This window comes from Felis catus, chromosome B1 (genome assembly GCF_018350175.1).
Source record: "Felis catus isolate Fca126 chromosome B1, F.catus_Fca126_mat1.0, whole genome shotgun sequence".
Lineage (NCBI taxonomy): Eukaryota > Metazoa > Chordata > Mammalia > Carnivora > Felidae > Felis > Felis catus.
Window position 1 is genome coordinate 25,811,334 of NC_058371.1, and position 24,772 is coordinate 25,836,105.

General features: G+C 38.7%; 1 protein-coding gene and 1 long non-coding RNA gene across 3 annotated transcripts in view; one reads left to right on the plus strand and one right to left on the minus strand.

The window, feature by feature from the left end:
- Positions 1-5,062, plus strand: part of LONRF1 (LON peptidase N-terminal domain and ring finger 1) — a 37,571-nt gene extending 32,509 nt beyond the window's left edge. Inside the window, exons 11-12 of one of the 2 annotated variants that reach the window (XM_045055306.1) lie at positions 1,294-1,446; positions 2,717-2,975. In XM_045055306.1, coding sequence (XP_044911241.1) covers positions 1,294-1,446; positions 2,717-2,749 — 186 coding nt within the window. In that variant the 3' untranslated portion in view covers positions 2,750-2,975. Of the gene's footprint in view, positions 1-1,293; positions 1,447-2,716; positions 2,976-3,750 lie in introns of those variants that run through there. The other variant, XM_023252421.2, reaches the window with a different exon arrangement.
- LOC123384793 overlaps positions 1,445-24,772 on the minus strand; it is a 35,035-nt gene continuing 11,707 nt past the window's right edge. The window contains exons 2-3 of the long non-coding RNA XR_006596374.1: positions 2,600-2,808; positions 1,445-1,903 (exon numbers count right to left, since the gene is read on the minus strand). This is a non-coding gene — a long non-coding RNA (uncharacterized LOC123384793). The remainder of the gene's footprint in view (positions 1,904-2,599; positions 2,809-24,772) is intronic.

The following is a 24,772-nucleotide window of genomic DNA, read 5'->3' on the forward strand; positions in this document are numbered from 1 at the left end:
TTCTGGAAAAGCTTCTCAAATTTTCTTTATAAGCAGTCTTTTTTTCCCTTGAAGTTCTGACTGCTTTTTAGCCAGCTCCTTTTTCCACGTCAGACACTTGTCATTTGTGTCGTTCCTTGTTTTCTACAGCCCATGGTTTGTTTCCTTGAATTCTGTAAGGGTGCAACGTAGAGGTTTTCTTTAATAGTTTTAACAAGTCACAAGTTTATTTCCAGCTCATGTCAAGACCAGCGTGTGTTAGCAGGGGACTGAATCTTGTATAGTCATTGCAAGAGCAGAAGTCTTCAACTGGCTCCTCTACCTTTTCATTAACCCAATTTACCAGTTTAATCATAGCTAAGTATTTAGCTCAGTGGTATTAAGTACATTTACAGTATTGTGCAAAAGGCAGGTGTTTTAGTTTTTTCATTTCACATCTTTCAGAAATAAAAAGTATGTGTTCAGAGTCCCTTTTATAGTGAGTCATTCTTGAAGTATGAAAGGCTGAGTCAGGCCTGGTATTTGTTCAGATGAGTTAATGTATATGAACTAGAGCCCTCCCCGGCACATAGCGAGTGGGCTAGAAGAGCGTGCTACAGAAATCAATAGAAGATGGAGGAGTTAATGCTCTATTTCATCTCCTGTGTCCTGTGAGACTACTTCTTCTGGATCTGAGGCTGCAAAGCTGATGCATTTAATTTTATGTTTGTAGTTTGGTGATCTGAAGGGTGCAAGGAGGAATGATGGAGGTAGCCACAGCCTTGCCTTTATAGAACTTCCTCCTTGCATAATTTCTTCTCTTGTGTTTTGATATACTGGTTTTCTATGCTAAGATTCTTGTTGTGTTTTGACTCAGTTCCCTGGTAAAAGGTGTACTTATGCCTATTGTCCCTCCTGTTACCTTTCTGCCATGTTCTCTCTGCCTGAAACCTCTCCCAATCTTCCCTCTTATTGTAGTGACGATATTCCTTTCTTGTCCCACTGCTTTCAAAAACCATCAATGCAGAGAGACAAAAAGGAATTCCCAACTCACTGTCACTTGTACCCCTCCCAGCTGGAGGCCGGCAGTAGGGTTCCGCAGTATTGCTTTGCTTTGGTGACGAGGCCAGGTGGCGGTCACACCTTGTGGTGTCTCTTTAGTCTGGCCATTGGCTCTTTGTGAGGCAGAAGCACAGGATATGTATTGCATAAGAATACTCTGATCCAGCACTGAAATTGGGATTGCCTCTTTTTACATTTTTATTTTTACATTTCTGTTGGGTTAGTGATCTGGACCAGGGGGACTAGATGCAAGTCTTACTGTTTTGTTTCTAGGTTGAGAATGACGAGGAGATCAAGAATCTCAGACAGCTTCATGACTTGGTATACTCACAAGCCTGCAGCTGGTTTCAGAATTTAAGAGACAGATTTCGAAGCCAAATTCTTCAGCACTTTGGCTCAATGCCCGGGAGGGAGGAAAACCTTCAGGTATGATGGCTTTGATGTTGTTTCCAAAAGTCTCACTTTTTTTTTTAGCAATGGGTTTTTAAGTTTTTTTGTTTTCCTTTTTGCACAGCCTTTCCATTGTCCCCACTGTCTTTACAGTGATGACCGTATTTCCAGAGCAGTGCTGTCTGCTGCTATCTGTAGGGGAAGGGGATGGACAGAGCTGGGAGCTGAGGGGTCCATAGCTGTGACTGCACAGAAGGAGAAAGCCCTTCACTGAGGATTTGCTCAAAGGCGGGATAAGGAAATTAACAATGGGACATTACAGTAAATTATTGGGAGATCTTTTTTTCACCTCTCCTTTTCTCTCCAGCTTTTTCCCTTGTGTCTCTTCATGTTTAATGCTTCACTCCTCATGAAATTATTGTTCTGATGGTCTTGTTCAAGTGCTTAGGGGTGACGCTCAACTTTCTGTGCAAGCAGATCGGTGTGGTAGGCACTGTAAGACGCACAGAACGACGACTCTGGAAAATCTGATAGACTGATCAAAGCGCTAACTTTTAGACAAGCATTTTGAATTGAATAAAATGGTTATGGTCAGAAGGTAGATTACATAATGGAATGGCTATAAATATACCGAGATGGAGAGAAAACAGCCCACTGTGATGGACACTGCCTCTCATTCTGGTTTTCAAAGGTTGGCCTCAGTCTGTCTGAATCCCAATTGAGTCCTTCACCTGAACTTGAAATTATAACATCAGATCATCTCTAAACTGAGCACTCATTCGGTGTCGTACATATTATCAGTTGCTCATGTTTGTTTTATTCTGGCTTCCTAAATCTGATTAAACTTGATAGAAATAGCCTTTGCTAAGCATAAAATTAAGTACATCTTAAATGTAAAAACTTTCACCACTCTTGCCTTTTATGATTCAGCCCTCTACCACTGCTTTGTTGGTAGTATTGTGAGTCAGGACCTGGTCAGTGAAACAAAAGCAGCCACTCTTGCATAATCCAGGCACGGAGGGTGTGCTGTGGGATGGAGGGCTGACGCAGCTGTCTGCAGAGTTGGAGGAGTAAAGATGAGGGTCATCACGGAAGGAGGATGGGGTACCTGACACAGGGGAGCACTGTGCTTTTCAAGAACTTGCAGGGAAAATTTCGTATTTCTTAGGAGTACGAGGGAGGTACCCACCAGTATCTCTCAGTCTGGAGCAGTGTAGCAGGTGGTTAAGAATTCTCTGGAAGGCTCCTGCAAATCTGCCGACACTTAGCAACAGTCTCCAGTGAACAATGGCTTCTTCCCTTCCAGCTTCCACATTTCACGGGATTATGCCTCTCCTAGGCCAAGTCTAACCCAGAACCATGTGAGGGAGAGGATTCTGGGAAATGTTTCTGACCTCTCTGAAATGCAAGAAGGATGGCATAGTGATGTTGAGTGGACAACAGATAGTACACAACTACAGAAATCTAGTGTGATTCTAGAGGGAGCTTACTGAGATCAGGAGCTCCTTTTGTCATTCTGAAACTTCAGGTTTCAGGTTCAATAAAAAGCAATTCGGTGTGCAACAGAGATGGCTTAAAAACTGTTTTGTATAAATTCCAAGTTCTTTCAATGGCCACTAGTCAGCCTTTGCAACATCAGAAGGACTTCTTTGCTGCAAATGTTTATTTTTCAAACAAAACTAGAGGCTGAGACCTTTTCTTATGTCTTGCCTAGGATCTTACGTCTTGCCATAGTTCCTTGGAGACATTTTTAAATATTAATTAACTTAATATGTGTTTTCAGAAAGTAGTTCTGAATTAGGGCAGTTTTGCCCCCCTGGCATATTTGGCAGTGTCTTGTTCTTTGACAGTTGGGAGATGCATCATTTCCTATACTGTTAGCAAGTCTTTTCTAACTTTTTTCCCTTGCTGCTTCAATTTATTTGTGGCTCTATCAATGTTTCACTCCTCATGAAATTGAAGATATTTTGCACTGTCACAACTGGGAGGTGCCATTGGCATCTTATTGGATAGAGGTCAGAGATACTGCTCAACATGCTTCAGGAGCACAGGACAGTTCCCACATCGAAGAATTATCCAGCCCCAAATGTGAGCAGCCTGAAGTCGAGAAACCCTGCATTCAGGCAGTGCAGGGGACAGAGTGTTAGTCATGGAAGTCAGGTCTGGATTTCAGTCTTGGACAATTCACATTTCTGGTCTTTAGTTTCCCCATTTTATAGGGATATAATAGCCTTCCTTCCATGATCGCTAAGAGTTTGAGATAGGATCAGATATATGAGCACTGTTTTTGTTACATAGACATATATTGTATTAATACTGTAAACTGTTGTTTATTTTTAGGCGACCCCTAATGGGCCCGCGTGGTGTTGGTGGCTTCTTGCAGTTCTTCCTGTAGATCCCCGATACCAGCTATCGGTTTTGTCAATGAAGTCTTTGAAAGAACGGTTGACAAAGATACAGCATATACTGACCTATTTTTCTAGAGACCAATCTAAGTAACTAACTGCTTGGATCTTCCTTTAAAGTTACCCTAATCTGGCTGTGTTGACAGCCAGATTGTCTGCTGCCTTTTGCACATCCAGTGCTGGTTTGAGAAATGTAACGAAACTTTTTTTTTCCTTCAACCTCCTGAATCATGTGGTTCTGCAAATGATTACCTTCAACTAGGACTTAGACCACTAAGAACTTGCACAGAAAAACACGCACTGAATGTGTGTTAAACCTCTACATTGTGATGAAGTTGCACTATGTACCATATTCTAAAACGAAATGAGAACTGTGTGTATGTAGGGTGTGTGTGTGTGTGTGTGCGCGCGTGCATTTTCTCTGGCTTTAAAATTTTAAAAGAAAAAAAAAAGCCATAGAGAGCAGAACTTGCTGAGGGTTTTTATTGCCCAAGTTTACAACAATAGCGATACAAGTTTTTGCAAGTTGAATTTGCCTCAGATTTATCTGTCCTAATGCTTATATTTGCACAAGTATGTAAACTATGGTATTGAGTATCACTCTTTGTTGGAAATACTGCTCTTGCTGAACTGTCTTGACCATTGACTATGACACAGTTTCTTATTTATGTAAATACTTGCATCCTAGCGGCCAACAGGCTTTGGATGCAGAACCTAGAGCCAGTTTTCAGGAACAATTGCAAACCTGCCATGGTACTGTGCATCTATTCATAAAACACTTAAAACTGTGAAAATATGGTTTACATTTAATTGTACATAAAGGTAAATGGAGAATTCAATTCAGTACCAGTTAGTTTGTGCATTTTAGGGGGCTTTTCACATCAACTGCCCATCAATATAATTTATAGTTTGACATGATGTGTTTAAAAAAAAAAAATATTACGTAGTATAAACCCATTAAGGATCTGGGGGAAGAGAAGAAGCTTAATGTAGAAGTAAGCTTTTAAAGTATGTTTTATTTTTTAATTCTAGTCTTGGTGCAGATGTTAGTTATGCCTTATTCATATCACAATTAGATCACCATGCTGTGACATGGTTTATATTCATGCTGCCCTAGATACTTTTGTAATTATTTGTTGCAAACTTGTGACTGTCCCGATTAACTTTCTTTTATGTAAGTACTTTGTAAAAGTTTCTTAAACTTTTGCTTTTGCTTATTTAATTTTGAATAAAAGCTAAATTCATAATTTTTTTCTTAAATTTTAGGTCAGTATGAAAGATGAGTTTTGCTTACTGTTTACTTTTTTTTCTTGGCAGTATCTTACGGAGACTTCGGGCCCTAGAACAGTCCTTTAAAGTACTTTTGGTTCAACATTTAGAAAAAAGCCATGTCCCTTTAGGATAAAGGTGACATTTTTCATGTTACCCTTATTTGACACCAGTAAACAGAACTGACCATTTCAGGCCCCCATTTCCCAGCTAGGATTTTCAAGATATAAAGAAATCATTTTTTAATAGTGAATCTTTTTATAAAAATATATTAAGAAATGACTACCTGGAAGACCACCCTTTGCCCCCACAATTACACTATTGAAAAATCTCCAGAAAACGTGGTCTCAAGAGTGGGCCATTCCCCCCAAAGTTACCTTACCCATAGTCCTGCTGAAGTGTTCAACATTCTTATAACCAACTATTAAACGCCTGTTAAGTAGTGTTTGGGTAGTAGCATACATGCAAAGTTTACCTATAGTTCTCAAAGCATGTATGAGAAGGAAGTAGGATTTACCTGGTGCCCAATCTACATCTGTGGTATGCACATGCACCCACAAATGGGCATTAAATGATCTCTGTCTGTAGAGAGGATACATAGGCTACTAATGGGAATTCATGACTTTTATCATTTGACCCTAATTTTGTGATGAATGTTCTGTTATTCTGTGTATATATTTTCACATCTCCAAATAATTTTTTCCAACTGCACCTTACAATACCACGTAACTAACTAGAAAGATACGTATCTGACAGAGTCTTACCCTTATCACTTTAAGTGACTAAGTTCTCAGTATTTCAAGCCAGAGTCAAAGTAGCCAGTTGTTGCTTTTCTCATCTTAATACACCTGTCTCTACATGTCCAGATCTTCCTGTTAGAGGTCCAGTTCTGATGCCTTCACTCAGCTAGAACTCCAAACTCCACAGCTTCCTTGTACTTTGCACTTACAGGAGATAAGTGGCACGCACTTTGTACTTCGGCACTTACAGGAGATAAATGAATCATGCATGAGCCAACCCTCTTGTGAATATTATGACTGGTGTCTAGCACTTTCGACAGATTTAATAGGCTGACCACTGAACAGAACCGAAATAAATGCCAATTAAGAAGGGAGACTGGATACAGATGGTTAGACTGAGAAATAACCTTTGCCTTCTCTTCCTTCCCCAAATCCAACAAAAATGACAGTGAAGTGAATGAAGTCTAATGACATTGTGAAGACAAAAACCCACCCATTGACAAATGCTTATGAGGAATTTTCTGAGATCTGTGTCAAATCCTGTTCCCCTAAGACTGAGGAGACCACAGCTTTGCAGAAGTGGAGGAATATACCCCACGCTAGGGGAAGGTCTTGGAAAACCCCAGAGGATTTCTTGGGGAGACTATACCTGACCTAGGTGGATCATCTGGCTTCTTCTCTACTTGGGCCAAGCAGTAGGCAGAAACAGCAATTGTTCTCAGACCAAATCACAGAATGTGGACATTGGGCCAGAGAAGACCCTGAACCATTAGCTACAGATGCCCAATAGGATGGAGAACCCTCAAAGGACCACAAACTACTGACCTACCTCATGCGGCAGTGTGTTCCAGGGTTCTCCCACAATCAACAGAGGCAGACTACCTGTGATTGAAACAGCAACCCCAAAAGAATGAACAGGGATCCCAAATGACAAAGAGAAGTAGACAACCAAATCCTAGAAATTTGAGGAGAAACGAAACGAGACAAACCTCAGTATCCTTAGAATTGAGGATGTGCAATCCCAAAAAAGATCTAGAGATCTAAAATATGTCCCAGTCTCTGGTACCACAAGCAGTCAATACAAGTTTGTCAGATTGGTGAATGAGTCATAAGTAGATGAAATAAATAGAAGAATGAATGCCAAGAATGAGTTAATAAGGTAGAAGGTTGAATTACGGCCCTTTCCAGAACACAGTGAGAGACCAGTTAAGCCAAAGTATGAGAGAAAAATTGAGACATGGAAGGTATATTCAAAATTTTGACATCTATCTAATAGAAGTTTCTTTTTTATTATTTTTTTAATGTTTATTCATTTTTGAGACAGACAGAGACAGAGCATGAATGGGGGAAGGTCAGAGAGAGAGGGAGACACAGAATCTGAAACAGGCTCCAGGCTCTGAGCTGTCAGCACAGAGCCCGACACGGGGCTCAAACTCACGGACCGCGAGACCATGACCTGAGCCAAAGTCAGACGCCCAACCGACTGAGCCACCCAGGCGCCCCTCTAATAGAAGTTTCTTAAGGAAAGTGGAAAAGAATATCATTGTCTCCAACCTGAAGACAATAACCTACTTGCTTTCCCAGGGACCAAATTCATCCATTTAAAGGGAAACAAGGCAAACTTAGGGGACAAACACAGGTAGAGGACAAACAACAGTAATAACTCAGCTGTCTGGCATTGATCTATAACACAAGGAATGGCCCAATGATACAAGTTTGATATGATTTTTCTTCATAAACCAATGTTTAAATGCCAACATTTTAAAAATGTTAAACATTTCTTATAGATAAAACATTTATAATTCAACTTAATAAATGAGCTCTTTTGCCGACCTGCCTCCAAATAGCTTTTGGCTGTTCACCAAAATTAAATATATCCTTAAAGATTTGGGGGGGGGGGGTCACAATTTAGGGTACGGAAAATAATATAGGCTTACTTTCAAAATGTAAGAGTTAAGCCACGGGGGGGGGGGGGGGGGGCGGGGAACTGAAGCAGGCAGTCTCCTTGTACAGATGAGAAAACGGGAAAGACTGATTTGTCAAAGGATTTACACTGCTAATGTGTGGTGAAACTGCCATGTCAAGTTACAGAAAACAGATCTAAGAAGGTCACTGTGTAAAGAAGAGAAGAGTCTGGAAATGAGTCACTCGACTTTCTGACATAGCAGACTTTACATGTGGCAGGGAGTGCATTTTACACCTCTGGAATTAGAACTAGTTCGTAAGCACCTCCCCGAGATCTTGAGATGGCCAAACCAGGTTTAGCCATGTGCTTTGTGGCTAACAAATGGCTAACAATCTTTTTAGTAAGTTATGTTGCTATGTATGTATCAAGGATTATTAAAATGGTCATTCTTTGAACGAATCTTATGTTAGAAGAAGTAACTTCATAACTCAAGAAAATAGAATCCACGTGAATGAGGATATTCTTTTAATGCCTCTAGAACAGCAAAAACTCAAAAATCGGTGCCTACGACTGGCAACAAATGGACTGTGTGAAAATGTACAATTCAACAAAAGTATAAATTATACCACCATTACCATGTCTATTAAGAAGTAGAAGATATTATGTAAAAATGAAATCAGTAAGATCAGCAGGTAATATATTTTTCTTTGGAAATCCTTGATGTCCTTCTTGTAGGGATGGCCAGCCATCTAGTTCAACACACAACTACATTACTCTTGGGTTTTACTATTTGAGATTGTGACCACGTGAACCTTTATGAACATCATGATTATACTGATCAACTTTTGTTTCAAGTACACGAAAGTTTGAAGGCCTGAAACTAGAAACAGTAGTAGTAGTAAAGAATGATTATATAGGCATGCACCTTTTAAAAAAACTCAGGGTACTTGGCATTGTTCTTTCACTGTTCAGTATTAGGAAATACAAAGAGAAGTAAATGTGGAAAACTATTTTAGTAGTAAAACTGTTAAGCCATGGTAGCCAGAGGACTTCCAGGGAAGATGGTGGAGTAGGAGGATGTTAAAGTCACTTTGTCCCATGAATATACCTAGACAACACCCAATCGGCAAATAATCCAGAAAATGACCCAAAGGCTGGCAGAACAAACTCCAAAGCTCAAAATGAAGATGCCACATTGGAAGCAGTAGTAAGGGCAGAGACCAGGTCGGGAAACAAGCTGACCTGTGAGACTGTCCACAGGAGGGAGGGCCACTGCAAGCACAGGAAAGGGAGCAGCACAGACCCCACACCAAGCACCCTAGACATGGGGGACCCACACTGGGAGGAGGAATCCCCCTAACACTGGTCTTTGAAAACCAGAGGGGCCTAACATGACAAGTTCATACGATCAGTGAGGTGACACCTGGAAAGTTAAAAATCAGTGGGCTCTACTTTGGGAGGGCAAGAGTACAACAGGAAACTGAGTCCCCACCCTTAAAGAGACAGCACAGCACATATCGACACCGAGATACAACCTAGAAGCAGCAGTTTGAAAAAAGACTGGTATATACAGGAAGAAGGTTGACTTACTCATCTCAGAACACGCACTCTAGGGGCAGGGATCTTTAAGAGACTTCTCCAAGAACAAAAGAGCTGAGGGTACCCTTTCCTTCCCCTGCCCCCCAGCCTAGACACAGACACCTGCTGAAACCTGTGCAGCTCCAACACTCTCCACCTAGGTCGCTCACAGTGAAACCAGCCCCCATGTTCTCCTACAGACCCACCCCCTCTAACCCACCCTCAGCAGACCACCCAAAATGGGGCCACAAGCCTGGCAGTGTGCAAATGGCCCAACAGGATCAAAACCACTCCAAAGTGACTGGAGTCACATGGAGAGAGGAAAATAACCACACATCAGTTTGACATTGGTCAAATGGGTTGGGGGCAGACATCTGGTTTGACTGCAGACCCCACCCACCCAAAGCCTCGGGGTACAACACAGGGAGAGGGCTCTGCAGTTTAGTGCTGCCATAGCTCTGGCAAACATCTGTTCTGACTCAAATTAAGCCCAGGGCAGCCCAATACTGGCACATGAACAACACAGGCACCAAACCCTGCCCACTACAGACAAAGCCATTGCAGACGACTGAAGTCAAATGCAGCTCAGGCACAACAGTAGGGCACATGCAACACACACAGACACCCAAGAAGCACCAAGTTCTAGCAAACAGGACACGGCACTGCAGGCCACCGTTTGCAAGAGCATGGCACATAGCAGACTTTCTTAAAACGCAGAGACACACAGACAAAATGAGTAGACAGAAGAAGATGTCCCGAAATAAGGAACAGGACAAAATCACAAGACCTGAAATGGAGATAATATGACTGATAGAGAATTTAAACTAATAGTCATAAAGATAACTCACTGAACTTGAGGAAAGAGTGGAAGACCTCAGTGAGACCCTCAACAAAGAGAGAAAACATAAAAAAGAACCAGAGATGAATAACTCAATAATTGAAATTAAAATTACACTAGACAAAAAAATATATACTAGAGGAAGCAGAACAGATCAGCAACCGGGAGAATCAAGTAATGGGGAGCAATCAAACTGAACAGGAGAAGAAAAATTTTTTAATTAAAAAAAAAAATGACGGGGGTGTCTGGGTGGCTCAGTCAGTTGAGTGTTCAACTCTTGATTTTGGCTCAGGTCATGATCCCAGGGTCATGGAATCAAGCCCCATGTGAGGTTCCATGGAGCCTAAGTCTCACTCTCCCTTTGCCCCTCTCCCCGACTCACACTCTATAAAAATAAAAAAATAAAATAAAATAAAAAATGAAAGATTCTCTTTCTCCCTCTTCCTCTGCCCCTCCCCTGCTAGGGTGTCTAGGGTGTGTGAGTGCTCTCTCAAAAAACAAACAAAAAGAATAGAATAGAATAAGGGAACTCAGTGACTCATCAAGCCTAAAAGCATTCGCATTGTAGGGATCCCAGAAGGAGAAGACAGAGTAAAAAAGGGGCAGAAAATTTATTTGAAAAAATAATAGCTGAAAACTTCCCTAATCTGGGGAAGGAAATAGATTTATGGATCCAGAAAGCACAGAAAGCCCCCAATAAAATCAAAGAGGTCACACCAAGACACATAGTAATTAAAATGGCAAAAAGTTGTGATAAAGACAGAATTGTAAAAGAATTTTAAAAGAAAACTATTACAAAGAAGGGAAACCCCATAAAGTTATCAGTGGCTTTTTCAGTAGGAACTACAAGCCAGAAGGGAGTGGTATATTCAAAGTACTAAAAGAGAAAAACCTGCAACAAAGAATAGTCCATCCAGCAGGGCTATCATTCAGAATAGAGAGATAAAGAGTTTCCCAGGGGAGGGGGGGAAAAAGCCACAAAAAAACTTAAAGGAATTCATCACCACTAAACCAGCCTTACAAAAAAACATTAAAAGGCACTCTTTGAGTATAAAGGAAAATCAATAACCAAGAATAAGTAGGAAACATGAAAACAACAAAAAGTATATTGATAAAAATCAAAGATTTCACAAAATAAAGGATGTGAAGTATGTCTCTCTATATAAAATGGAGGGGTGGGAGGAAAGGAGTAAAGCTTTAGTGCTTCTAGAATGTGTTCAAACTTAAATGACCATTAGCCTAACATAGACTGCTATATGCACGAGACGTACAGAAACCTAATGATAACCATTAAAAAAGAAAATGGTAATAGGCATGCAAGAAAATTAAGAAAAGGAACAGAAGCATATCACTAAAGAAAGCCAACTACCAAAAAAAGAATAAAGGGACAGAGAAAAAAATAATCATAAAACAAGTAACAAAATGGCAACAAGAGACCTATCAATAATTGCCTTGAATGTAAATGGACTACATGTTCCATCACAAGACACATGGTGATGGAATGGATAAAAAAGCAAAACTCATCCATATGCTGCCTACAAGAAACTCCTTTCAGACCTAAAGACACGTGCACATTGAAAGCGAAGGGTTGGAATAGCAGTTATCATGCAAACGGCAGTGAAAAGAAAGCCAAGGTAGCAATATTTATATGGGTCAAAATCTACCTTAACACAAAGACTATAACAAGAAACAAAGAAGAACACTACATAATCATGAAGGGAACAATCCAAGAAGATAGAACTATTATAAATATTTGTGCACTCAAAATGGGAGCGTCTAAATACATAAAGCACCTATTAACAAAGTAATTGATAGTAATAAAATAATAGTAAAGCACTTTAATACCCCACCTACATCAATGGATAGATCCTCCAAACAGAAAAACGAGGTAACAGTGACTTCAAATGATACATTGGACCAGACATATCTAATAGATACATTCAGTACATTCCAGCCTCAAAGAGGGAAATACACATTCTTTGCAAGTGCACATGGGACATTCTCCACAAAACAAGTGTAAACAAATTCAGCAAGATTGAAGACATACCATGCATCTTTCCCCGACTACAATGATATAAGCAACTAGAACTAAACCACAAGAAAAACTTGAGTGAACACAACTACATGTAGGTTCAATACCATGCTACTCAACAATACATGGGTCAACCAAGAAATCAAAGAGTATTTCAAAAAATACTTGGAGACAAATGAAAATGAAAACACAATGGTCCAAAATTTGGGGGAGCAGCAAAAGTTATTCTAAGAGGGAAGTTGATAGTAATACAGGCCTGACTCAAAAGCAAGAAAAATCTCAATCAACCTAACCTTACACCTAAAGGAACTAGAAGAAGGATAACAAAACCCAAAGGCAGCAGAAGGAAGGAAATAATAAAGATTAGAGCAGAAATAAGTGAAATAGAAACTAAAAAACAAACAAACAAAAAAACAATAGATCAAATTAATGAAGCCAGGAGCTGATTCATTAAAAGATAAACAAAATTGAGAAGAGAAAGGATTTGAAATAATAAATCAAAGAGAAATAAGTACCAACACCACAGAAGGACAAAGAATTATAAGTGAATATTATGAAAAATTATATAACAAAATGGGCAATCTTGAAGAAATGGATAAATTCCTATAAACCTATAACCTCCCAAAACTGAAGCAGGAAGAAATAGGAAATATGAGCAAACCAATTACTGGCAATGAAATTAAATTTAAAAAAACAAAGAAAAGTTCAGGACCACAAGGCTTCACAGGCAAATTCTGCCAGATATTTAATGAAGAGTTAATCCCTATTATATTCAAACTATTCCAAAAAAAAAAAAAAAATAGAAGACAGAAAGCTTTCAAATTCATTTGAAGATGTCACAATTGTCCTCATACCAAAAGCAAATGAAGATACTACAAAAAAAGGAAAACTACAGGCCAGTATCTCTGATGAACATGGATGTCAAAATCTTCAGAAAAGGATTAGTAAACCAAATCCAACAATACATTTAAAAAAATCATTCACCATGACCAATGGGATTTATTCCCGGGATGTATGTGTGGTTCAATATTCACAAATCAACATGATACATCATATCAATAGGGAAAGGATTAAAAACATATGATCATTTTAAAAGACACAGAAGAAGCATTTGACAGAATATAACATTCACTCATGATACCTAAGCATAATAAAGGCCATATATGAAAAACCCACAGCTTAACATCATACTCAGCAGTGAAAACCTGAGAGCTTTTTCCCTAAGATTGGAAACAAGAATGTCCACTCTCACCACTTTTATTCAAAACAATATTGGAAGTCCTAGGCACAGCAATCAGGAAAGGGAATAAAAGGTATCTAACTTGGTAACGAAGAAGTAATACTTTCACTATTTGCAGAGGACATGATACTATATATGGAATACCTTAAAGATTCCACCAAAACCCTACTAGAACTGATAAATGAATTCAGTAAGATTGCAGGTTACATAACATATAGCAATCTATACACTATACACTAATAATGTATTAATCTAATAATGTAATAATCTATTTCTATACACTAATAATGAAGCAGCAGAAACAGAAATTAAGAAAACAATCCCAACTGCAAAAAGAATAAAATATCTAATAAACTTCACCAAGAGGTGAAAGACCTATACTGTGAAAACAGTAAAACATGGATGAAAGAAATTGAAGAGGACACAAATGGGAAGATATTTCATGTTCATGGATTAGAAAAACAAATATTGTTAAAATGTCCATACTACCAAAAGCAATCTATAGATTTAATGCAATCCTTATCAAAATACCAGCAGCATTTTTCAAAGAATAATCCTAAAATTTGTATGGAACCAGAAAAAAAAAAAAAAACCCTTGAGTAGCCAAAAAAGTCTTGAAATAGAGAAACACAACTGAAGGTATCACAATCCCAGATTTCAAGTTATACTACAAGTCTGTGGTAATCAAAACAGTATGATACTGGCACAAAAACAGACACATAGATCAGAATTGAAAGCATGGAAATAAGCACATGCTTTATGGTCAATGAATCCACGACAAAGGAGTCAGGAATATCCAATGGGAAAAAGACAGTCTCTTAGATAAATGTTGGGAAAATTTGACACCTCCATGCGATAGAATGGAACTAGACCACTTTCTTACACCACACACAAAAATAAACTCCAAATGGGTTAAAGAGCTAAATGTGAAACTGAAACCACAACAATGCTAGAAGACATCACAGGTAGTAATATCTCTGATTGGTCATAGCAACATTTTTCTAAATATGTCTCCTGAGGCAAGGGAAAGAGAAGCAAAATGAAACTATTGGGAATACATCAAAATAAAAAGCCTTTGCACAGCAAAGAAAACAATCAACAAAACTGAAAAACAACCTCCTGAATGGGAGAAGATATTTGCAAATAACATATCCAATAAGGGGTTAGTATCCAAAATATATAAAGAATGTACACAACTCGACACTCACACACACCAAAAGAAGATATGAACAGCCATTTCTCCAAATAAGACATTCAGATAGCCAACAGACTCATAAAAAGATGTTTACCATCACTTATTATCAGGGAAATGCAAATCAAAACTATGATGAGACGTCACCTCACACCTGTCAGAATGGCTAAAATACATGGTTGGGTAAGATGTGAAGAAAAAAGCAACCCCCATGTACTGTTGATGGGAATACAAACTGGTGTCATCACTATGGAAAACAGTATGGAGATTCCCCAAAAAGAAAAAACAGGATTGTCATATGATGCAGTAATTCCACTACTGGGTATTTATCCAAAGGATAAAAAACACTAATTTGAAAAGATAGGTGCACTCTTTTTTTTATTGCTGTATTTACAATAGCTAAAATATGGAAGCAACCCTATTGTCTTTTGATTGATAAATGGATAAAAGAAGCTGTGTATTGTATTGTGTATATGTATGTACGTACACACACACACACACACACACACAATGGAGTATTGCTCAGCCATGAAGAAGAATGAAATTTGAGCATTTGCAAAAATGTTATACTCTCTGGATGGGTGGAACTAGGGAGTATCATGCTAAGTGAAATAAGTCAGTCAGAGAAAGGCAAAATGCCTTATGATTTCACTCCTATGTGGAATTTAAGAAACAAAAGGTGAAAATAGAGACAGAGAAATCAAGAAGCAAGTTGATGGTTACCAGAGGAGAGGTGGGTAGAGGGGTGGGCCTCTGGGTATTATATATAAGTGATGAATCACTAAATTCTACTCCTGAAACCATGGTTACACTATATGTTAACTAAGTTGGATTTAAAAAAAAAAAAAAAAAAAACTATGGGGCGCCTGGGTGGCACAGTAGGTTAAGCATCCGACTTCAGCCAGGTCACCATCTAGCGGTCCGTGAGTTCGAGCCCCGCGTCAGGCTCTGGGCTGATGGCTCAGAGCCTGGAGCCTGCTTCCGATTCTGTGTCTCCCTCTCTCTCTGCCCTTCCCCCGTTCATGCTCTGTCTCTCTCTGTCCCAAAAATAAATAAACGTTGAAAAAAGAAAATTTTAAAAAAAAAAACAACAAAAAACTATTTCAAGGAGGTAGCTCAATTTTCAACTTCCAGCTTCAAGGGATTTGGGTCTAGCATGTATATATGTATATAGACATGCATATATACATATACACACACCGGTGTTTTGTTGCAAAAAATATATATCATGATTAATGAAAGACTTTCAAGTATAAAATGTTATATAACCATAACATTCTTAGAGGGTTAGTGGAATGAAAATATAAACTCAAGGACAAAAGGATTAAAGAAATTGTATATGTAAAAGAAAAATATCAGTAAAAATCATATCATATTTACTCCATTAGATACATTTAAAAATAGAGCCTGGGTGGCTCAGTCAGTGAAGCGTCCGACTTCAGCTCAGGTCATGATCTCACAGCTCGTGAGTTCAAGCCCCGCGTCAGCACAGAGCCTGGAGCCTCCTTTGGATTCTATCTCTCCCTCTCTCTCTGCCCCTCCCCCACTCAGGCTTGCCCCTCCCCCCCCAAATAAAAAAACATTAAAAAAATAAAAAGTCTTAAACTATTTTAAAATATTGTTAGAATAAGCTGAAAATTGCACTTTGTCATTATTCAAATTTATGATAAAAATGTATACTTCAAGTTAAAATATGTGAAGAAGAACATCGTTTTTCAAATTTTTTTTTTAGGGACTTCATGAGCAAAAATGTTTCAGGACTACTTGTGTAGATCACCTCCTTTCATGAATTATTCTGATAGTCTCTCCATCATTTACCTCCTTCATCGCTTCAAGGAAAATATTTCTAAAATTCCAATCCCCTAGCTTGAAAACCTTTGATGGTCCCTTTTGGAGGAAGGAGAAACCTAATTAGCCTCTTTCACTCCAGCTTCAGCCTGTGAAGCCTCTGCTTCCCAGCCTCTTATTGAATTTGTGTCACATCTGTCCTAAAACAGAGTCTCAAAGAACTCTCCACTAATACCCCTATACATTGGTTCCTGGCCTTAGAAGCCACATTCCTTTATACTATATACTGAAATTCTACTTATCTTCCGAGGCTGAACTAAAAAAAAGCACTTTCCTGTCAAATGCCCAACCTCTCAAGCAGCATGAATGGTCTTTCTGCTTTGCCCCGTGTTACTTGCTGCCTGTTCAGATTAGAACATCCATCAGGCATTGTACTTTTTACATGTTTTGTATTGTTTACTCAGATTTCATGCAGGATATTCTTATCCCTTCATGTAGTTTCAACTAGCAGAGATCCAAATGAAAATAAAATGAACAAAAATAGAACAATGCTATGTAACATTTAAATCAGGAAAATCTTGTATGCTTTTGTGCCCCATACTTAAAATACCTTCTGTATTCTTTGAAATGCCTTTATTGCTGAATACTCAGTGAATAATTACCAAACTTTGATCCACTTGATTTCTTTATAAATCAATGCCACTGAAATTAGTCAAGATACTCCAAGGAAGCAACAATAGATCAGATACTTTCAAAAGGCAAAGGAAAGGAGGATGAGAGGGAGGGAAGAAGGGAGGGAAGGAAAAAGGTGTGTGTATGTGGGGTTATGGAATGAATTTTACGGTCACCAACAACTTATGTCTGTGGTAAAGAAACAATGATGCACCCGCACACAGAATAAATCATTGTTGGACAGTAGAACATGCTAGAACATGCCTAAGCAAGGACAAAAGGAAACAAAATGGCAAGGTGAAAGGTTTTAAGAACTCCTTATGCAACACGGGGAGTGAAAGAAAAACATACCTTTAGTTCCAAGAATATTTCCACATCAGTGGAATTAGAACAGACCTGTGGTTTACCTCTTGTACTCAAATGCTCAACTCCTAGACTCCGCAGTAAGTGGCAAGTGAAATAGTTGCAATAGTTACTATTAGAGCAAGCGCCCGAGCGCTACTCAAAGTATCACACCACACCGATTTCTGTTCTTTTGTTAAATGATCTAGATTTTTACCTGGAGCCTCCAACTTAAAAAGTCATTCAAGTCTAACAGTTTGTTAAGGCTAGGACTCAAACTTGAACACTAGAAGTTCAGTTTTCTTAGGTACATGGTGGACTCTTAATGTGTAGATTCAGACCTTTTATAAAAAGTTCTCCTGAATATAATTAAAAAATAATTTGCTGGTTTTCTTCACTGACTGTTCTTTCCCTATCTTCTATCTCTCTTTCTCTCCTATCCTTCTTACCTCTTTGTTTCCAATTCTCTAGGCTGTTTTCATTACCCTCTTCAAAGTCAGTTAAGATGCTCACTTACATCTGTTCTTATTTGATCACCATGTAACTAAGTCTTCATTTCTAAGGTAATTTTCTTTTACTTTCTATCATAATTCAGGTTAACTCAGATTTTTAATATCTTGATTTGAAATGTTCTCTCATCTTTTCAAATACTACTTTAACGATACAAAATTCACTCTCGAGTATTGTGTTACAGTTTCTGTTTCATAGGTTTCTTAAAAATCAGCTTTATTCCTGGCTACGACAAAGATACAAGAAGACTATAGAACAATATTCCTTATGCATAGAGATGCCTTTGTTTTGCAGAACTGAACCAATCCTAAAATTAATGGAAACGCTAAATCATACAAAAAAAGTTGAAGGACTCACACTTCCTGATTTCAAGCTTTACTACAAAGCTGTAATAAGTAAGGTGGTGCACTTGGCTATGGCAGCCTCAGGACATTAATACAACCTTCATTTCAGATTGACAAGGATTATGATGCAAAAGCCATGAGAAAGCCAGGCTGCAACTGGTTGAAAATTTCCCTTCTCAGATTATAACTTAGTCTAGTAACTGGAGGTAGAGAATTTGTAGATAGAGATAAAAATGCCAAACTTGAGTAAAGGAAGGGACCTAGAGACAAATTAGCAGACCAGACTCACAATAATCATCCCTTTGGATCCAGAAACCTCTACTTATAAATCCACTCAGACTAGCAGGTATATGTGAGACACATAGACAGGAAAATCCATCCTTCCATCCCAAGTCAAATTATCTGGATGGTTCTAGAACCTTGTATATATACTACTTAATAAATGTGTACCAAATGACCATATATCTGGATATACATGAACAAATGATTTCATGTTACCATCAACTTGATGTGATTTTCAAATTAAGATGGCAGAGGAGGAGGATTCTAGGCTCACCTCGTCACTTGGATACACCTAGATAATAGTCAGTGTAAATGATTACCCAAGGATTGACATAACAGATCCTCCAAAGCACAATGTAGAGAAGAGGCCACATTGAGCAGGGTGGAAGGGCAGAGACATGGTCAGGAGCCAAACCGACCTGCAGGAAGGTCCCTGTGAGGAAGGGGTGCTACAGGCACAAAGAAGAGAGAGGCACAGACTCAACACCAGGCATCCCAGGCACAGGGGATCCACACTGAGAAGACAAATCCCTGATAACATTTGGCGTTGAAAACCAAAGGGGGCTAAACTTCATGAGTTATTACAATCAGTGGGGCTTACCACCTGGAAATTTAGAAACCAGCAGACTTGGTTCTGGAGAGCCAGGAGGGCAATAGGAAATCGAGTCCCTGCCATTAAAGACACAGCACAACAAACAGATCCTCTGAGATACAGCAGCGAAGCAGCAATTTGAAAGATGCCTGGAGTATATGGAGAGATTTAGTTACTCATCTCATAGTGTGTGCTGGAAGGGCAGGGAACTTTGGAAGACTTCTCTAAGAACAAAAGAGCTGGCGGGCACCCTCTCCCTCGCCTACCCCCTGGCCTACATACAGGGATACCCGTGGGAACGAGCGCAGTTCCAATACTCTCCACCTAGCTTGCTAACGGCATGCCTCACCCTCAAGTTCTCCTGCAGACTCACCCCCTCCAACACACCTTCCAGAGGAGTACATCCAAACTGGCACCACTGGCGTGGCATTGTGCAAGCAGCTGTGACAGGGCCAGCACCACCCCAAAGTGGCTCGGGCCCCAGGGAGAGGGGAAAGACAACCACACACACCAGTTCAACTACTGTCCCAGCAGTGGGCTGGGAGCAGTCAAATGGTCTGACTACGGGCCCCACCCACCAGCAAAAGCTTCTCCAGGGACAACACAGGGAAAGACCTGTAGTTGGATACTATTGCATATGTGGCAAACACGTGATGTGACTCAACTCAAGCCCAAAGCAGCCCAGACTGGCCAAACCAAACAGGCACCTGACCCTGCCCACAGCAGGCAAAGAGAGCCATTGCAGATGACTGAAGCTCAGCCACAACAGTATGGCATAAGCAACACACACGGGAGACACCCCTGAAGTGCCAGGTTATGGTGGACAGGGGACACTGCACTGCCGGGCACCACAGGATCTCTTCTTCATACAGCCACTATTTTTAAGAGCAGGAGACTTGGCTGGCTTTCCCAACACACAGAATGGACACAGAGGGTTAGACAAAAATGAGTCGACAGATGTCCCAAATGAAAGAACAGGACAAAAAATCACAGTAAGAGAGCTAAATGGAATAGAGATAATATGTCTGATAGAGAATTTAAAGTAATGGTCTTAAAGATACTCAATGGAATTAAGAGTGGAGGACCTCAGTGAGTCCCTCAACAAAGATACAGAAAACATAAAAAAAGACCCATCAGAGAGGAAGAACTCAGTAACTGAAATTAAAAAATACACTAGAGGAAATAAATAGTAGACTAGAAGAAGCAGAATAATGGATCAGTGACCTGGAGCACAGAGTAATGGAAAGCAATCAAGCTGAACAGAACAGAGAACAAAAGTAAAAAATGAGAATAGACTAAGGGAACACAGCAACACCATCAAGTGTAGCAATATTCACATTATAGGATCCCAGAAGAAGAGAGAGAATAAAGGGGCAGAAAATTTACTTGATGAAATAATAGCTGAAAACTTTCTGAACTTGGAAAAGGAAACAGAAACCTAGATCCAGGAGACACACAGACACCCAATAAAATCAAGCCAAGAGAGTTCACACCAAGACATATAGTAATTAAAATGGCAAAAAGTAGTGATAGAGACAGTTTTAAGAGCAGCTGGGGGTGAAGGGAGGGGGGGACAACATTTACATACAAGGGAAACCCCATAAGGTTATCAGCAGACTTTTCAGCAAAAACTCTGAAGACAAGAAGGAAGTGACACGGTATTTTCAAAGTGCTGAAAGAGAAAAATCTGCAACCAAGAATACTCTATCCAGCCAGGCTATCATTCAGTATAGAAAGAAAGATAAAGAGTTTCCCAGTCAAACAAAAGTTAAAGGAATTCATGACCACTAAACCAGCCCTGCAAGTAATGTTAAAGGGGATTCTTTAAGTGGAATGGCAAGACCATAAGCAGGAGTAAGAAAAGTAGGAAACACAAAATCAGTGAAATTAAGTGGATTTATAAAAATCAGTCAAGAGATTCACAAAATAAAAGGATGTAAACTATGATACTATATACGTACATACACACACACACGTGTGTGTAGATATATATATATATGTATATATAATAACAATGTGGGGGAATAGAGAGTAAAAATTTAATGCTCTTAGAATGGGTTTAAACATAAGCGACCATGGAGGCACATGAGTGGCTCAGTCAGTTGAGCATCCAACTAAATTTCTATTCAGGTCATGATCCTAGGGTTGTGAGATTCAGCCCCACATCAGGCATGGAGCCTGCTTAAGATATTTTCTTTTTCTCTCTCTCCCTTTTCCCCAACTCATGCTCTCTCTCTAAAATAAAATTTTTTTAAATAAAAACATAAGTAATGATCAACTTAATATAGATGGCTATATGCGTAAGATGTTATATATAAATCTAATGGTAACCACAAATGAAAAACCAGTGATATGCAAAAAATGAAGACAAGTACAAGTGTATCACTAAAGAAGGCAGCAAACCATGGGAAAAGAGAGCAAGAGAAGAAAAGTATTATCAGAAAAGAACTACAAAAACAACTGTAAAACAATTAACAAAATGGTAATACGTATCTACCAATAATTACCTTTGCATATAAATGTACTGAATGCTCCAATCAAGACATAGGGTGACAGAATTGATAAAAAAGGAAGACCCATTTATGTGCTTCCTACAAGAGACTCATTCAACACTAAAGACAACTGCAGATTGAAAGTGAAGCGAATGGAAAAGTAGTTATTATGCAAATGGAAGTGAAAAGAAAGCCAGGGTAGCAACACTTATATTAGACAAAAGAGAATTTAGAACAAAGACTGTAACAAGAGACAAAGAATAACCCCACATAATCATAAAAGGAACAATCCTACAGAAGATAGAACAATTGTAAGTATTTATGTACCCAACATGAGAGTACCCAAAACAAAGCAGCTAATGACAAACATAAAGTAATCAATAGTAATACAGTAAGAGAAGGGGACTTTAACACACCACTTACATCAATGGATAGATTACCCAAATAGAAAATCAACAAGGAAGCAGTGGCTTTGAATGAACATTGCACCAGATGGATCTGATATATTCAGAACATTCCACCCTAAAACAGAATACACATTCTTTTCAAGTGTACATGGAACATTCTCCAGAACAGATCACATGTTAGACTACAAAAGAAGTGTCAACTAATTCAAAAAGTTTGATATCCTACCAAGCCTTTATTTCGACCATGCTATGAATGTAGAAATTAACCCCAAGGAAAAAAATCTAGAAAAAAAAAACACAAGTATATGGATGTTAAATAATATGCCACTAAACAATGACTGGGGAAACCAAGGAATCAAAAAAGAAATAAAAAATACATGTAGACAGATGAAAATGAAAACATAATAGCCCTAAGTCTTTGGGGTATAGCAAAAGCTGTTCTAAAAAGGGACGTTTAGGGGCACCTGGGTGGCTCAGTTGGTTAGGCGTTTGATTCTTGATTTCAGCTCAGGTCATGATCTCACGGTTCATGAGTTTGAGCCCCACATTGGGCTTTGCGCTGACAGTGTAGAGCCTGCTGGGGATGCTCTCTCCCCGTCTCTCTGTGCCCCTCCCCCATTCGCTCTCTCTCAAAAATAAACATTTTAAAAAAATAAATAAAAGGGAAGTTTATAGCAATACAGGTCTGCCTCAAGAAGCAAGAAAAATCTCAAATAAACAACCTAACCTTACACCTTAAAGGAGCTGGAAAAAGAATAAAACCCAAAACCAGTACAAGGAAGGAAATGATAGTGATTAGAGCAGAAATAAATGATATGGCAATGAAAAATCCCAACAGAAGAATGAAACCAGGAGTTGGTTCTTTGAAAATATAAGAAAATAGATAAAACTTTAGCCAGACTCATTGAGAGATAGAGACAGAGACAGAGAAAGAGAACTCAAACAAGATGAGAAAGGAAAGAGGAGAAATGACAACCAGCATCACAGAAAGACAAAGGGTTATAAGAGAATATTATGAGAAATTACATGCTAACAAACTGGGTAACTTAGGAGAATAGATAAATTCTGAGAAACATATAAAGCTCCCAAAACTGAATCAGGAAAAAAATAGAAAATTTGAAAAGCTCAATTACCAGTAATGAAATTGTATCAGTAATCAGAAAACTCCCAACAAACAGAAGTCCAGGACCAGATGGCTTCACAGGTAACTCTAACAAACACTTAAAAAACAGTTAATACCTATTCTTCTGAAGCTATTTCAAAAAAATAGAGGAAATAAAGATTCCATATTCATCCTATGAGGCCAGGATTACCCTGTTACCAAAAGTAGATAAGACACTACAAAAGAAAAAAGGAGAACTTCAGGCCCAGATCTCTGATAAGCATAGATGCCAAAATTATCAAAGGAGTATTAGCAAACCGAATCCAACAACACATGACCAAAAAAAAAAAAAAAAAAGAAAATCTTTCACCACAATCAAGTGGGATTTATCCCTGGGATGCAAGGGTGATTCAATATTCTCAAATCAATCAGCATGATACATCACATAAATAAGAGACAGGATAAAAAAGAAAGATCATTTTAATAGATGCAGAGAAAGCATTTGACAAGGCACAACATCCATTCATGATAAAAACCCTCAACAAAGTAGGTCTAGAGGGAACATAATACCTAAACATAATAAAGGCCATATATGAAAAACCCATAGCTAACATCACACACAGTGGAGAAAAACGGAGAACTTTCCCCCTAAGATCAGGAAAAAGATAAGGATGTCCACAGTCAACATTTTTATTCAACATAGTACTGAAAATCGTAGCCATGGCAATCAGACAAGAAATAAAAGGCATACCAATTGGTAAGGAAGTAGTAAAACTTTTGCTACTACATACAGAAAACTCTGAAGACTCCACCAAAAACCTACTAGAACTGATAAGTAAATTCAGCAAGTTTACAAAAATCAATGTATGGAAACCTCTCGCATTTCTATACACTGGTAATGAAGCAGTGCAAAGAGATATTAAGAAAACAGTCCCATTTATAATTGCATCAAAAAGAATAAAATCTCTAGGAATAAACAGGAATAAGCTTAACCAATGAGGTGAAACAGCTGTACTGTGCAAACAGTAAAATATGGATGAAAGGAATTTGTAGATAACAAATGGAAAGATATACCATGCTCATGGATTGGAAGAATATTTTTTTAAATGTCCATACTACATAAAACAATCTATAGATTCAACACAATCTCTATCAAAATACCAACATTTTTCACAGAGCTGAAACAAAATCATCCTAAGACAAAAAGCAAAAACAAAAAAACCAAAATACCCTAATTTCCTATTTGCATGGAACCACAAAAGACCCCAAACAGAAAAAAGAATCTCAAAGAGGAACAAAACTGGACACACCATAAACCCAGATTTCAAGTTATACTACAAAGCAGTTGGCACTGGCACAAAAATAGATACATAAGTCAATAGAACAGATTTGAGAGCCCAGAAGTAAACCCATGCTTATATGTTCAATTAATCTTTGACAAAGCAGGAAAGAATATCCAATGAGAAGAGGGCAGTCTCTTTAACAAATGGTGTTGCAAAAACTGGACAGCTACTTACAAAAGAAGGAAACTGGTCCACTTTCATACAAAATACACAAAAATTAACTCCAAGTGGATTAAAGCCATAAATGTGAGACCTGAAACCATAAAAATCTTAGAAGGGAGAGCAGGC